The sequence below is a fragment of the Puma concolor genome, chromosome D4 (genome assembly GCF_028749965.1).
Source record: "Puma concolor isolate L17-30 chromosome D4, mPumCon1.1.hap2, whole genome shotgun sequence".
NCBI classification, from domain to species: Eukaryota; Metazoa; Chordata; class Mammalia; order Carnivora; family Felidae; genus Puma; species Puma concolor.
Window position 1 is genome coordinate 2,910,961 of NC_141679.1, and position 14,837 is coordinate 2,925,797.

The following is a 14,837-nucleotide window of genomic DNA, read 5'->3' on the forward strand; positions in this document are numbered from 1 at the left end:
CATGAAACAGGCCAGTCACAGAAGGACAAATGAGCTGTGACTCCGCTTACATGACGTCTGTAGAGGAGTCAAATTCATAGAGACAGAAAGTAGAATGGTGGATGCCAGGGGCTGGGGGTGGAGGGGACAGGGAATTATTTAATGGGGACAGAGTTTCAGATTTGCAAGACAAAAAGAGTTCTGGGGATGGATATTGGTTGTACAACTACACGCACACCACCCACACCACTGAACTGTACTCTTACAGCTGGCTTAGATGGTAAATTTTATGTTCTGTGTATTTTACCATAACAAAAAAAAAATGAAGAAAAAGAAGAAAAACATGGACAAAGGATTCGAACAGACGTTAGTCCAAAGAAGATGCATAAACAGCCAGTAAGTATCTAAAGAGATGCTTGACCTTAGTAGTCACGAGGGAAATGCAAATCAAAATCACAGTGGTCTGTCACTGCCCGCCCACACGGATGGCCAGAATCCAAACGCCAGATAATAACAAGGGTGGGAGACGGCACGGAGAAATCGGGGCCCTCGCACACTGTTAGTTGGAATGTAAAATGGTGCAGCTGCTTTGAAAAAAAAACTGTGTGACGGTCCCTCGGGTGGCAGATTACAGAGCCACCACACGACCTAACAAATCCACTCCTGGGTGTATGTCCAAGAGAAATGAAAACACACGCCCGCACAGGAACTTGGGCGTCATGTTAGCGGCCATGTTCGTAACAGCCAAACGTCCATCACGAATAAAGCATGGGCTGTCTGTGAGCGGAATGTTCCTTGGCCACAGAAAAGAATGAGGTGCTGACACCCACCACAACGCGGATGACCCTTGACAACACCGCACTCAGTAAAAGAGGCTAGTCACAAAGGACTACGTATTTATAGGATTCCATTCAGAGGGAGCTCCAGAAGGGAGAAACCCACGGAGACTAGGCGACGGGAGGCTGGTGGGTGACAGCTGAACGCAGAGGCATTTCTCTTGTAGGTGGTAAACATGTTCCAGACGGACTGTGGCCATGGATGCACACGTCTGTGAATATACTAAAACCCACTGGATTGTACTCCTGAAACGGGCCTGTATGTAAGGTATATCCTGATAAGGCTGCCTTTAAAGTCTCTGTGTCTACCAGTTTACAGAAGAGCCAGGGGTCAGGGCACAAGTGACATAGGGACACCACAACCCAAACCACAGTGTGGGATATTCTACAGACAAGTTATCTACTCGCTCAAGGAAACCACTGGAGTCCAGGGAGATGGAGGGAAAACAGAGTAAGAGTCTTCAGAGACCTCACAAAATGGACCACGTAGACCACGCTTGAATTCTGATTCCAACAAACGTACTATACACAGAACATCTTTGAGATAATCAGGGAGATTTGAATATGTTGAACGACTATCTTTAGTTTTGTGGGATACAACAACTATGTCGTGTCGTTGTTGCCTTCATACCCTTAGTGGTGGAAATGATGCTGAGATATTTACAAGAGGAGTGCACTGCAGGATGCCTGGATATGTGATCAAATGTTTCAGAAAGCCCCTCCCTCCCCTTCTCTCCAGTCCCTTCCTTCCTGACTGAACGGTCGGTCCAAATGCTAAGGAAGACAAGTGCTGTGCTCTGGGGGTGGGGGGGGGGGCAGCCACGGTGGTCCCCAGTGGGAGACTGGAGTCCAGGGGCAGTGAGGAGTGTACCACAGGACAGGTGACAGGAGGACACAGGACAGGAGGTGGGTGGCCCGCGTGGGCATCAGAGCCAGGAGGGGTGGTCAGAGCGAGCTCAGGGGGAAGGGAGCCCCCAGGGAATGGCTGGGCAGGGAACCGGCGCCCCCGCGGGATGAGGGCAGGGGCGGCCGCTGTGATGGGGGTGCACCTCACACGTGGGGGGTTAACCAAGTCGGTGAAAATATGAAGGTAAGGGGTCAGGCTTCTCATCGCTGGAGGAGAGACTTAGAAATGCAGGAAAAGAAAAACGGATGAACCCTGTGATATCAGACTGGAATTGGAAGAATTACCACGAGCGTACCACTTGTAACATCCAGAGATGGACACACAAATGGACACAGACACGAGCGTGTGCGTGCGTGTGCATCTGTCGGCACCAATCCGTCCATCTCGAGGACACGGGAGCGGCAGCACCCCCACTTGAAGATCCTGGTCTCTCCGTGAGAAACAAGCAGGCCAGGCCTCCAACAGCAGTGGAGGAAGACGGTCCCGTGACGTCCGTGTATATTTGAAGCAAAGACAAAGAAGAGTGTCGAAGGGACGCGGTGAGAAGCCACCGAACAGTCAGGCAGCTGTGAATCCACACGGATGAAAACAAATTACTTAACAGCTGGAAAGGTGGATTCATGTAGTTTCAGGGGACCTCCTCCCAAATATGTAATAATCACAAGGGAAGGCGAGAGTGTGCAGGGGCGAAGCCTGCCAGACGCCCCCTTCGTCCGGCATCCAGGAGAACACTCATGGACACCACTCCCAGCGTGGTGTCTCCGTGACGGCGTGACCCGGATGCATAATCTGACCCCGACTCGGAGGACAGCTCAGAAAACCAGACTGAGCAGGAGCCTGCGGTGAGGGGGACTGAAGACACAGGACAGCCCGAGGTGGTGAGGGATTCTGAACGGATCCTTTCCAGTAAAGGCCGTTCCAGGAGCGGCCAGGGGACAGGAAGGGGGTCGGCAGGAGCAGGCCGCAGTGGCGCCATCAGGGCGAAGGCGCGATTCTGTGTGCACCACACTCACACTTGGGGGCCGGGAGCGACGGAGACTTTGGGCAGGGTACTCGCAAATCATTCCGTGGGAGAACGCTGTCCTCTACTTTCAAACACTATCGTCCCCTCTAAAATAACGGACGGGGGGCGCCTGGGTGGCGCAGTCGGTTAAGCGTCCGACTTCAGCCAGGTCACGATCTCGCGCTCCGTGAGTTCGAGCCCCGCGTCAGGCTCTGGGCTGATGGCTCAGAGCCTGGAGCCTGTTTCCGATTCTGTGTCTCCCTCTCTCTCTGCCCCTCCCCCGTTCATGCTCTGTCTCTCTCTCTATCCCAAAAATAAATAAACGTTGAAAAAATTAAAATAACGGACGGGTGAATCGAGATCGGAACAATATTGATAAACTGTGCAGCGAATACCGGGACCACGGGAGTTCATTACGCTTCTGTCTCTATTTTGTGCATTCAGAAAACACTGAAAGTGTTGTTGACAGAGACAGAGGGTGAGACAGGGAGGTCGCACAGACGCGACCAGCGCTGCTGGGGGAGAGAGGCTTGATGTATTTACAGGCACAGAGACAACCTGGGAAATGGTAACACTTGTCAAAAATCGAAAAATGGGCTACGCTTTAGTTTCCAGGGAGAATCAAGAAAGGACACCTGTTGGGGCGCCCGGGGGGCTCAGTAGCTTGAGCTTCCGACTTCGGCTCAGGTCATGATCTCACGGTTTGTGAGCTCGAGCCCCGAGTCGGGCTCTGTGCTGCCAGCTCAGAGCCTGGAACCTGCTTCGGATTCTGTGTCTCCCTCTCTCTCTGCCCCTCCTCTGCTTGTTCTCTCTCTCTCTCTCAAAATAAATAAACGTTAAAAAAGAAGACATGAAACCACCGAGAGCAGTTTGAGCACCGGGAAAGGACTCCGAGAGGGAGCCTGAGCCTGGCCGTGAGCACCACCTTGCTCCCCCGGGATTGGGTTGGGCTGTCACTTCTCATCAAAGACCGCAGGTAACATCCGCTTGGTCACACTTTCCAGGTGTTACACTGGTAAGAAGTGAAAAGACACGACGGCCTCACCCGCCAGCGGCCAGTGGCCCTGCTCGTACATCCCTAGTCTATCCTGCACTCGGACCGGTAAGGCAGCCCGAGCGTGGCTTCTCCCACGAGGCCACTGACCGTCCCCACCGTCTCCATCCCCTTCTTCTCCATGGAGCCCCCGGGTTGAAGGGACAGGCCTGGAAGATGGGGACCCCGGGATCTGAGTCGCCGAACCGAGGACCCGAGGGGCAAGAGTGGGTGAGTGGGAACTGAGCTCCCTTGGCTCAGACCAGCGAGGCTTCCCATGTCATCCTTTAGATCGGCACCGCCTAGTCTGCCGGAGACAAAGGAAAATTTAAAATAACAACAAGGCTTGTTTGAGTGGAGGGATGGAGGGGGATTATTTTCTTAGTTGCTCTCAGAATAAAATAAAATCCTAATAAATGTGGGGTGTTGGGCGGTTGCTGTTTTCCGATGTCCTGGATGCAAAGCCCCAGCACGTGCTCTCAATGTGCCACGTTCCCGAGACCGCGGTCAGGAAGCCCATGGAACACCCAGCCACGGAACAAGTGCAGGTGTGCTGGAGGTGTGGGTGCCGGTGCAGGTACAGGTGAGGTGCAGGTGTGGATGTGGGTGCAGCAAGCGGCTCATTATAAAGCAAGCACAGTGCCCGGCCCACCCTGCTGGCCCTACCGGCCAAGGGGATGAATCAAGGACAGGTGCCTCCGGGCATAATCTTAGCCTCAAGAGGGCTAACTCACCGTGAGGATGTTCCAGACGCCATCTCTGGCGCTGTTTCTGCAGAGCCCGTCGGTGGGGTCGGAGCAGCTGCTGCCCCACACCTGCCTGGGAGCTCAGGAGCCCCGCCTCCACGCTCCTCGGTCACCCACGTTTCCAGCGACCCCAGGAGCCCTCGTCTTGCACGATCAGTGTGCAGTGGGAAGGCACGCAGGTTCGTACACTGCAGTAAATATAGCCTCAGAACTGTTTTGCATCCTTATTTCTCCGAGTAATCTGTTCTGCCAAGTTTCCCCCTTTATAGTCAGAGACCAACCAATTACCATGAAAATCAGATGAATAAATATTGAAGAGAATGTGTTCATCGTCTATTTTGGTGTCCTAACAGCAAGGAAGTGACATTACATTCGTAATTAAGTCTTTCTCAGCTGAAGCTCTCCTCCACTGGATCAATTAAATTAGATCATCAGATCTAGCAAAAAGCCTCCCCAAAGAACACTTATTAGTTGGTGCGACTGATTTTCTCTGAGGTGCCAGATTTCCCCTTAGAAATTAAAGTCTTGTAGACAGCACAGCTGGGGTCGTGGCCTACAAGAACACCTGCTTCAACCACATTCCTTTAGCTTCCTTCCCTCCCACCTTCCAAATTATCTTAAAAAAAAAAAATGTTTGTAAGTAGGCTCCACACCCAAGGTGGGGCTTGAACTCACAGCCCTGAGATGAAGCGACAGGTGCTCCACCAACTGAGCCACCCGGGTGTCCCTACACGTTACGTTGATACTGGTTTGGGAATGCAGAATATATTAGTAGTAGTACTACATGTCCTTTTTTGAGAGAGAAAGAGAGAGAGAGAGAGTGAGAGAGAGAGAGAGAGAGAGAGTGATGCAAGGGGAGGGACAGAGAGAGAAAGAGAGAATCCCAAGCGGGCTTCATGCTCAGTGCTGAGCCTGATGTGGGGCTCGATCCCTTGACTATGAGATCGTGACTGGAACAAGAGTCAGATGCTTAACCGACTGAGCCCCCCAGACACCCCAATACGTGTCGTTTCGTAATCATCAATCAATCCTTTGTCTACAAGGACTGAGTATATGACCCATTAACCGTCTTTGCTCTATGAGATGGCGTAACGTAGCTAAACTGTTAACTTCTCTTTTCTCAACAATACCTAAATGTTGCAACTGAAATCTTCGCATTCTCTTAGCCTTGCTCAGGTGTTTTCTTTCCTATTTTGTCTCAGAAAACAACAGATGGATTAGTAGCAGCCCTTGCAAAGGGAAACCTCTCTGGGCTGATTCTGTTTAGAGACGCCTATCTGTGATGAGGCATCTGTAGCAGCAGGGGACCCTCAGCTCCCACGTGGCCTGCGGGGGCCCTCGGCTCCCGTAAAAGCCCGAGGTCGATCGGCGCCATCACGTGCTCGTAAAACACCTACTATGTGCCTGGCACTATTCTACGTACTGGACGTAATGCAGTGACTAAGGCTGCCACCCTCACAGGGATGACAGGGCAGTGCGGGGAACCAGTCAGCGAACCAACGAACAAATAAATGAGTGCTTGTGTGTGACAAGGCCTTGAAGGTCACAACGAATCGTGGTGCAGAAACAGGGGCTCTCCAGGACACTCTATGTGACATACGAAGAGGGACGGCCTCTCTGATTTGCAGCCACCCTAGCTTGTTATAAGGTGACTATACCCCTGGCCCCCAAACCAGACCAGCATACACAAGCAAAAGCAGCCAAGGCAACGAAGACCGACCCCACGGGTGAAGGGCAGCCAGAAACACCCAAGAGGAAGTGTCGGGTGCCCAAATCCCGCAACGCGGTCCGTGACGGCTGCGTCAGGACCAAGCAGGGCATGTGCCAGGACGCAGCGTCAGAAGGATCTGCCTGTGTAACTGCCCCCTCCCCACGTTAACAGACTCCAGAAAAAAACCCCCATGATTATTGTACTATTTCAGCTGATGCTGAAGCAGCATTTGACAAAATCCAATACCCATCCATGACAAAAGCAATCCGGTAACTAATTTCTATGAATTCCACACAAGCAGAAACTGTCCTCTTAAACCTGCTCACGGACGTATCCCAGGTGTCAAAAGTAGGGCCCAGATTTAGCAGTCACTTGGTGCACAGCTGTTGAGCAACTGAATGAATCAGAGAACGAAGTCCTCTCTTCGGCTGATGAAGACAATCCCCCAGAGCTTACGTCACCCTCAGTAGAACAAAACCCGCCAACATCCCCTTTCAGGCTGGGGACGAGACGAGGGCGCCCTCTCCTGGTGAACGCTCCAGGGCGCCCCGGTGAGCGTGCCACGGGGTCAGAAACCGGAAGGCAGGAGACGCGACTGTCCATGTGTGCCACGGCCTGACCGCCGTTCCGGTAACACCGCTGCCATCAGCAAGATTTCTGGGCACAAGATCATACCACATTCCTCTCCCTGCAGCAGTCACTGTTGAGAAAACGTGGCCAAAATCACACACCGCTTGGGCCAAGAATTCAAACCAGACACTCCAGGGAGTAACCAAACAAAGGAAACACAACAACTTTCCAGAGAGAGTTTTTAAATTCTGACAAGGGACAGCTTAAAACTAAGTAAGTAGAGACTCATGCCATGTTCGCGGATGTGATGATTTAATGCTGAAAACCGTCAGCTCTCCCTGAAATTAATCCGTGAACTCAACACCGGTCCTACCAAAATCCCAGCACGCGTTTTCGGTGGGGGGATAAACGGACTCCAAAACCACAGCAAAGAGGAATAGAGGTCCGAGAACAGCTTAAAAAGAGAATGCTAATAGGAGTTGCAAGAGGAAGGACTTACACTGCCACATGTTAAGACCGTTTCAAAGCCAGAGTGACCACGAGATGTGGTACTCGTATCAGGACTAAACAGTCCGCTCAACAGGACAGGGCAGACTCTCGAGAAAAACAAGGGACACAGAGCACCGAGAACGTTAACTCAAGGCGCATCCATAGGACAGAAGCCTGGCTCACCACCTGGAGATTTAAGGGATGTTGGGTCCCTGTCTTATGTCACTGTCAAAGTAACTCTAGTCAGAATTAGAACCTAATTGTGAAAAATAAGCAAACACAGAAGTCACAGAGGAACAATGTGCATCTATGACTGCAGGTCAGGAAATCTTTTATGTTTACTTTTTAAATGTTTCTAATGTTTCTTTATTTATTTTGAGAGAGAGAGAGTACGAACAAGGAGGGGCAGAGAGAGAGGGAGAGACAGAATCCCAAGCAGGCTCTGCACTGTCAGTGCAGAGAGCCCGATGTGGGGGCTCAAACTCACAAACCATGAGATCACGACCTGAGCCGAAATCAAGAGTCAGATGCTCAACCGACTGAGCCGCCCAGGTGCCCCATGAGGAAATCTTTTAAAACTCAAGACCACAGGGGCACCTGGGTGGCTCAGTCGGTTAAGCATCTGACTCTTGATTTCGGCCCAGGTTATGATTTCATGGTTCATGGGTTTGAGCCTTGTGTCAGGATCTGTGCTGATTGTGGAACCTGCTTGGGATTCTCTCTCTCCCTCTGCCCCTCTCCCCTGCTCTCCTTCTCTCTCTCTCTTTCAAGTCAAAACAAAACAAAACAAAACTCAAGGCCATAAACCATAAAAGAGAAACTTCCATTTGATGAAGAACATCACAGACAAAATGATCAGATTCGGGGAAAAAATGGGAGGGTTCATGTGGAAATTCTATGGCTGAGAAACTCAGGAAGTGAGCTGGGTGAGAAGATCAGAAGAGAAGCAGGGGGGAGGTGGGCGCATAACATTTACTGGAAGAACCTGTGGACACGCGGTCGTAGGGTGACACTGGGACATGCTCTTCCCCGGAGTCTTGGACTTGCCCTGCAGGGAGGACGATGTCAAGGAGGCTGAGGGAACCCTGGTGCACGGCCGCCGTGCCCCCTGGTAGTCTAGCCGTTCTGGAAGCAAATGCACAGCCCTGGCGAAACCAAGTGTGCGCATGTCCTGTGACCAAAACCCCGGTCCCGGGGTGTGCCCCAGAAAGACCATCGTGGGCGCAGGGAAAATGCACGGAGACTTCGTAGCACCTTCAGCCCTGCATGAGAATGTTCCACAAGTGACGTGTGGCCGTGGATGGGGGCCGCTGGGCCGCCCAGCCAAGCAACGATCCCGTGCACAGAAAGCACCACAGACAGATCTCAAAAACACATGCAGAGTTTGACATGGGATTTGAGGGGCAGGACCGTGTTAGCAACTTCCTGAAATGCACAAACACACAGTGTATCCTCCCCCTGATGTACCTCCGTGGGAAAAACCACACAACCGAAGAACGTGGATCGGAAGGATTCACATTACGTTCCTAGGGAGGGGGTTGCCCAGGTGGAGAGGGGAGAGGGGCACGGAGACGATGTCCGGAGAGCCAAGGCGCAGACGCCCTGGAGCAGCAGATCATGTGACGTAACAACTCTCCCCTCCCCCACCAAACACGGTTAAACTGCGTTCAAGTCCAACCGAAGACGGAGGCTTCGTCCCTACCCATCGATCAGGACAGGCCATGTTCTAATCTACTGTTCGGATAACTACCTGCTTCTGTGTTTTCACTGGATAAAAGGTTTTACACAACAATCTTGGAACTTATTTAATGGTTCAGTTAATGTAATTACGTTTATTAAACTTAGCAGTTCTTAGACTGTGCCAAGATCAAGTCCAATCTATTTACTGACTGGAAGACAGGAAATTCAGTCAGACCCACACGGTTCATCAGACATGACTGTACCACCAAGAACGGCCACACACACTGTCCCCGAGTGGGAAAGCGTGAAGCTAATTAAGAGGGGGTCTGTTTACTGCTTCATCACGTCTTCTACTCTAGGAACTCTTGGAGACACTGGAGATCAATATTAGAAGCCCAGGAACCCTGCACTTCCTCATCCACTATGAATGGATTGGACAGGAAAACCTTCCCTGTTTTTGTACTTATTGTAAAGGACGTCAGAGTTAAAGCTTTCGCCTTGGGCCCTCGTGAGGTTTCCAAGCGCGAGCCAAGCGCAGGCCTGTGTGCCTGGGCAGCCGGGTCCCCGAGAAGTGGCCGCCAGGACGTCAGCAGGTGCGCACAGGCAGCAGAGGGAAAGTGTGGTCACCCAGCACAGAGGACAAGGGGAGACTGCTCTAAGGAGGCAGGTCATGTCCCGCCCGTGCTCACCGTGCCCTCCGGGTCCACGAGCAGCAGGTGCTTGGCCTGGCCGTTGTGCATGCCCGTGAGGACGAAGGAGCCCGGGTTGGTGGCGCTCTTCCTGACCAGGAAGTCCCCGTCATTCTTCAGCAGCCCCTCGGCCTCCTTCCGGCTCATCTCCCCTTGGTACCAAGGCTCCCCTTCCAGCTCCTCCAGCATCTTGGCATCCGGGGCTCTGGGCGTGACAGGGCTGATGCACTCCACGGAGGCCGCCTTGCTCAGCACAGGCCCCGAGGACTGGTTCCTGAGAGCGTCTTCAAAGGGTTCTGTCAACAGCAATTGCCAGCAACAAGTCAACCCCACGAAGAGCAAATGATAACATGCACAATGTGATCTCGATGGAAAAGCCGAGGCAACTTCCACCAGAAACAAACCTAAAGAAAGGTGACTGGCTGGCACTATTGACCGTGTTTGGAGGCACAGGCCGAACCCCGGCACGACTCTTTCTGACGAGCCTGTGTTCCCAAGACAGCTGGGCGCTGCGCCTCGTGCCAAGGACTCAAGCACACCCTCTGTCTAGCCGGTCAGAATGACCACTTTTGCACGCTGCGAGAGGCTGTGCATATCACCCTCCATCTACCTTTTCTGGGACATCGGCTAGCCTCTTAATAAACCTGTTTTCTTCTGAATGGAAACCTGCCATTGCTCCTGGAAATACGCAGAGAAAAGGATAATCTGCAAAGTTAGAGTCACTGCAAAACCTATACCCAGCCCATCACACGTTTGTTTCAAAACCTTGGCATCAAGGTAAATTTTTCAAAGAGAAGAAAAGTGACATTTATTGGGTGCCTTTTGTGTGACGCGGCCCGGGTTAGGAGCCCCACCTCTCCTTGGCCTTCACTCGTTTCTCTGTGGAAAAAAGCTCCTGTGTGGGCACCTGAGACCCGGCATGACCACAAGCCCCCCAAGGACACACTTCCCACCCCGGGGTCAGTGAACGGTAGGTCCGCTGCTCTAACAGGAACAGACACGGCAGCACAAGAAGTCGCCAGGAACATCTAATTAAACCTCAAAATGAGGCCATATGTACGAAGGTGCCGAAGACGCCCACGGCACCACACAAGTGTCAGGTGTGAGGATGAGCACGTGGGACCACGTGGCCAAAGCAGCACAGTGCAAGCACCACAAGGACAGGAACAGTTCCCTCCTGGGCACAACGACGTCCCCACGCTCCAACGTCGTCCCTGGGACGTAGTTCGCGCCCTACACGTATTCAACAAATGCTGCAGAATAAGACCGATTATGAGCAGAGGGTGGGCAAAAGCGAGGTGAATAAATGAAACCCAAGTCGGGGTGTTTTAACACTTGTTAAATCATTTACAGACCTGAGAATACAAACAGGTTAAAACTATTGCCCAAAATTAGATTCTCTGTTTTTATCCTTTTTCTTCCTGATTACCTGGGGTAGTTGAAAGTTGTATTATACCATTTCTGCACCATCACCACCGCCATTATCACTATCAAGACCATCACTATTGTCACCACCATCATTAACCTCATCATCACCATCATCACCACCATTATCACCATTGCCACATCAGCACTCTAACCATCACCACCACCATCACCATCACCACCATCATCACCATCACCACCATCATCACCACCACCACCATCAACATCACCACCATCACCATCATCATCATCACCATCATCACCATAATCACCACCATCACCAATCATCACCATCACCACCATCACCACCACCACATGACCATCACCATCACCACCACCACATGACCATCACCATCACCACCATCATCACCACCACCACCATCATCACCACCACCACCATCAACATCACCACCATCATCACCATCACCACCACCACATGACCATCACCATCACCATCATCATCACCACCACCACCATCATCACCACCACCACCATCAACATCACCACCATCATCACCATCACCATCACCATCATCATCACCACCATCACCATCACCACCATCACCACCACCATCAACATAACCATTATCACCACCACCATCAACATCACCATCACCACCATCATCACCATCACCACCATCAACATCACCACCATCATCACCATCACCATCACCACCACCACATGACCATCACCATCACCATCATCACCACCACCACCACCATCACCACCACCATCATGACCATCAACATCACCATCATCATTACCATCATAACCACCACCACCATTATCATCACCACCACCATCATCACCATCACCACCATCATCACCAGCACCACCACCACCACCACCATCATCACCACCACCATCAACATCATCATCATCATCACCACCACCACCACCATCATCACCACCACCGTCCATCATCACCATCATCACCATCATCACCACCATCACCATCACCATCACCATCATCACCATCACCACCACCAACATGATCATCAACATCACCATCATCATCATTACCATCATGACCACCATCACCATCATGACTATCACGATTGCCACCACTGCCAAAGGCACCAGGAGAGGCACCATCACCATCATCATCAACATCATCATGTCACCAACCATCATCTCCATCACCACTACCATCAACATCAGCATCACAATGAGCACCATTAACTATCACCATCTTTACCAATGGCACCATCATTATTTTACACTAGTGGTTTAAGATAAACAAAGACTGCTAGCTTCATTTTTTTCCATACTTTTCAATAGAAACTAGCCTCTCCAGGGCCCTTTCTTCTTCCATTATGCCCTTCTCTAGTTTTGGAAGCAGGTGTAGAAAATGATGGATGACCAAAGGGAGGCTCTGGTTCTCATTTTTCCCATCTCAAACCCACACCTTATCTAACTCCCCTTGGGCTCTGGGGCCAGGAGCCACTAGTAAATTGACTAGATTAAACTGTCTGACCATAAATACAAGTACCAAATTGCAGCTGGGAGACACCATTACAGCGCAAGCAGAGGCTCACAAAACTACCACTTTGGTCTGCATCTTGGGAAAGTCGCTTCGTACCTCTGAGGCTATTGCCACATTTTTTAAGAGATGGGATTTGGTTAGATGGTGGTGAAAGTGCCTCTAAGCCCTGAGATTCCACAGTTCTTCTGTGTGTGGTGACTTCTGTACACAGAATGGGGTCAGAACGGGAACCCACTGTCTGGGAAACCAAAGCGGCTGAGGAGAAACAGACTCTGGTGGTCAGGACGCCACCTGATCGTGGGAGCACTCCGCCATGTCCTCATTCACATGCAACACCACAAACAGCACACGTCAAACCAGTAAGGCTGCCTTGACCAAGTGGTAAAGTTACTGAACCTCTAGGATTCTCCATTTTCTCCTCTGTAAAATCGTGATAATAACGGAATGGTAAAAATAATAATGGCAGGGACCTGCAGGACTGTTGCGAAAATTAAACAGAACAACGAATGCCCAGCACTTGTTAAATTATCAAGGCATTTCCTCCCCTGTGAAGTTCTCAGGGAACCGCCAAAGCCACATGGGGATGTAAAGCTCTCTGTGAAGTCAGAAGCCTCTCTCAAAATGCCTTAGCAATGACTTCCACTCTCATTACTCAGTTCACGGATGATTTAGCTGTCCCAGTCTACATGACAAACAGAAGGTCCAGGGCGCACGTTACTACGCTGCTAAGTAGCTTCCTATCACACTCCTCATCCTGGTTTGTTTTTCTTCAGGGCACTTACTGCTACTGGTTACAGCACAAGGGTTATTCAAGCTCCAGGAGAGTAGGGATTCTGTTTTGTCTTCCTGTAGACCCCAGTAAGTAGATGAGTATAGACACACACTAGGTGCTCACTGGACAGGAATACAGGAGAGAGTGTGTGCATGCGTGCGTGCACGCGAGAGGGCGTCTCGCCATTTCTTGCTTCTATGTTGGTCATTTTCAACAGACCACAGGCCCTGTGATAAGCCATTTCACACTGGCATCCATAGCAACTGATACAGTATTTGGCACGTAACGGCCAATTGACATTTAAGTAAATAAACGAATGAGGACGTTTTTGTGTGTATCATTTATCTCGAGATATGTGCAGACAGATCTTCAAGAGGAAACTCAGTTCCACACAGAGGGGGAAACTGCTTTGTCTCTGGACTTCAGAGAGAGCTGTCATCCCAAAGCAGAGGTCGGCCAAGTGCAAAGCCTTGAAAAGCCCAACCATAACCCAGAAAAGTGAGGAGGAGCCATGGCCATGCGGTGGCTTCTGCGGGCCTTACGCGGTGCTGACCGGCCACCACACGCTGGTGGTCCTCTTTCAGCTGGGGCAGTAATTCACATCACCGTTAATCAAAACCCTGCCAGCAGAAAGTACGGTCGTGGCAAAGATTTCAGACAGTGGAAAGCAACCCCGGAAGACAAGAAAACCACACGCGAAAAGAAACCCACTCATGTCGAAGAGGTCTTTCCGCGGGCTGCTCTCCGCGCTGCTGCCGGAGGCCGGTGTGGCCTGCGGTGGGATGTGCTGGGCGTTCACGTAGGTGGGGGCTTCTCCAGGGCCCGCGTGAGCTCTCCCTTCCGGCAGGCTGTAGGTGTCCAAGGACCCTGCAACGAGAAAACCAGCGCTCTTTTCTCTTACGAGGGGAAGGCCATTTGCGCATCTATCCGTAAGCCACCCAACACTTCACGGAGGCGTTCCTACGGGCTATCTGGTAGCTAATTCTTCTTGTGGGTCCCCACTGGCTACATCCCCCCTCTTCTGACCCTTTCACCACTGTTGTGTTTGGCCGGGACGATTTCCCCGCCTTCATGTCAAGATGCCAGCCCCCGAGGATGGACACCCTGACGGCACGGGCCTGCCCGAGACTCCGGCCCCGACCGGGGTCGGTGAGCAGAGCAGATGTGCCACGGCGGAAGCTGCCTGGGTCCCTCGTCCCCTTTACAAAGCCCCCTGAGCAAGTAGCAGCAGCAGAACCATGAGCCTCATTAAATCGCCTCGTTCTCCCTTTCGGTGTAAGCCGACGCCTCGTAAGTCAACTCCATTCTAGCCACGCGAAGCCCGGCCCCTTCCTTACAAAACGAAGCATCCTGTCATGCCCCAGGCTCCACGCAGGAGGCCCAGGGTGGGCGTGTGTTGGAGGACCACACCCCCCGGGGGCAGCGCCCCCACGGGACTTCTCAGCTGTGCCACGAGAGTGCCAAGGCTGGTCTGGGGCCCGAGGGGTGACGGTGGTGCCTGATCCCACTTG

At 51.7% G+C, this 14,837-nt stretch overlaps 1 protein-coding gene across 1 annotated transcript in view; it reads right to left on the bottom strand.

Annotated features, from left to right (window-relative positions):
- Window positions 1-14,837, bottom strand: part of SHC3 (SHC adaptor protein 3) — a 105,519-nt gene that overhangs the window by 12,479 nt on the left and 78,203 nt on the right. The window contains exons 10-11 of the mRNA XM_086684834.1: window positions 14,038-14,193; window positions 9,644-9,939 (exon numbers count right to left, since the gene is read on the bottom strand). Of these exons, the coding sequence (XP_086540960.1) occupies window positions 9,644-9,939; window positions 14,038-14,193 (452 nt within the window). The remainder of the gene's footprint in view (window positions 1-9,643; window positions 9,940-14,037; window positions 14,194-14,837) is intronic.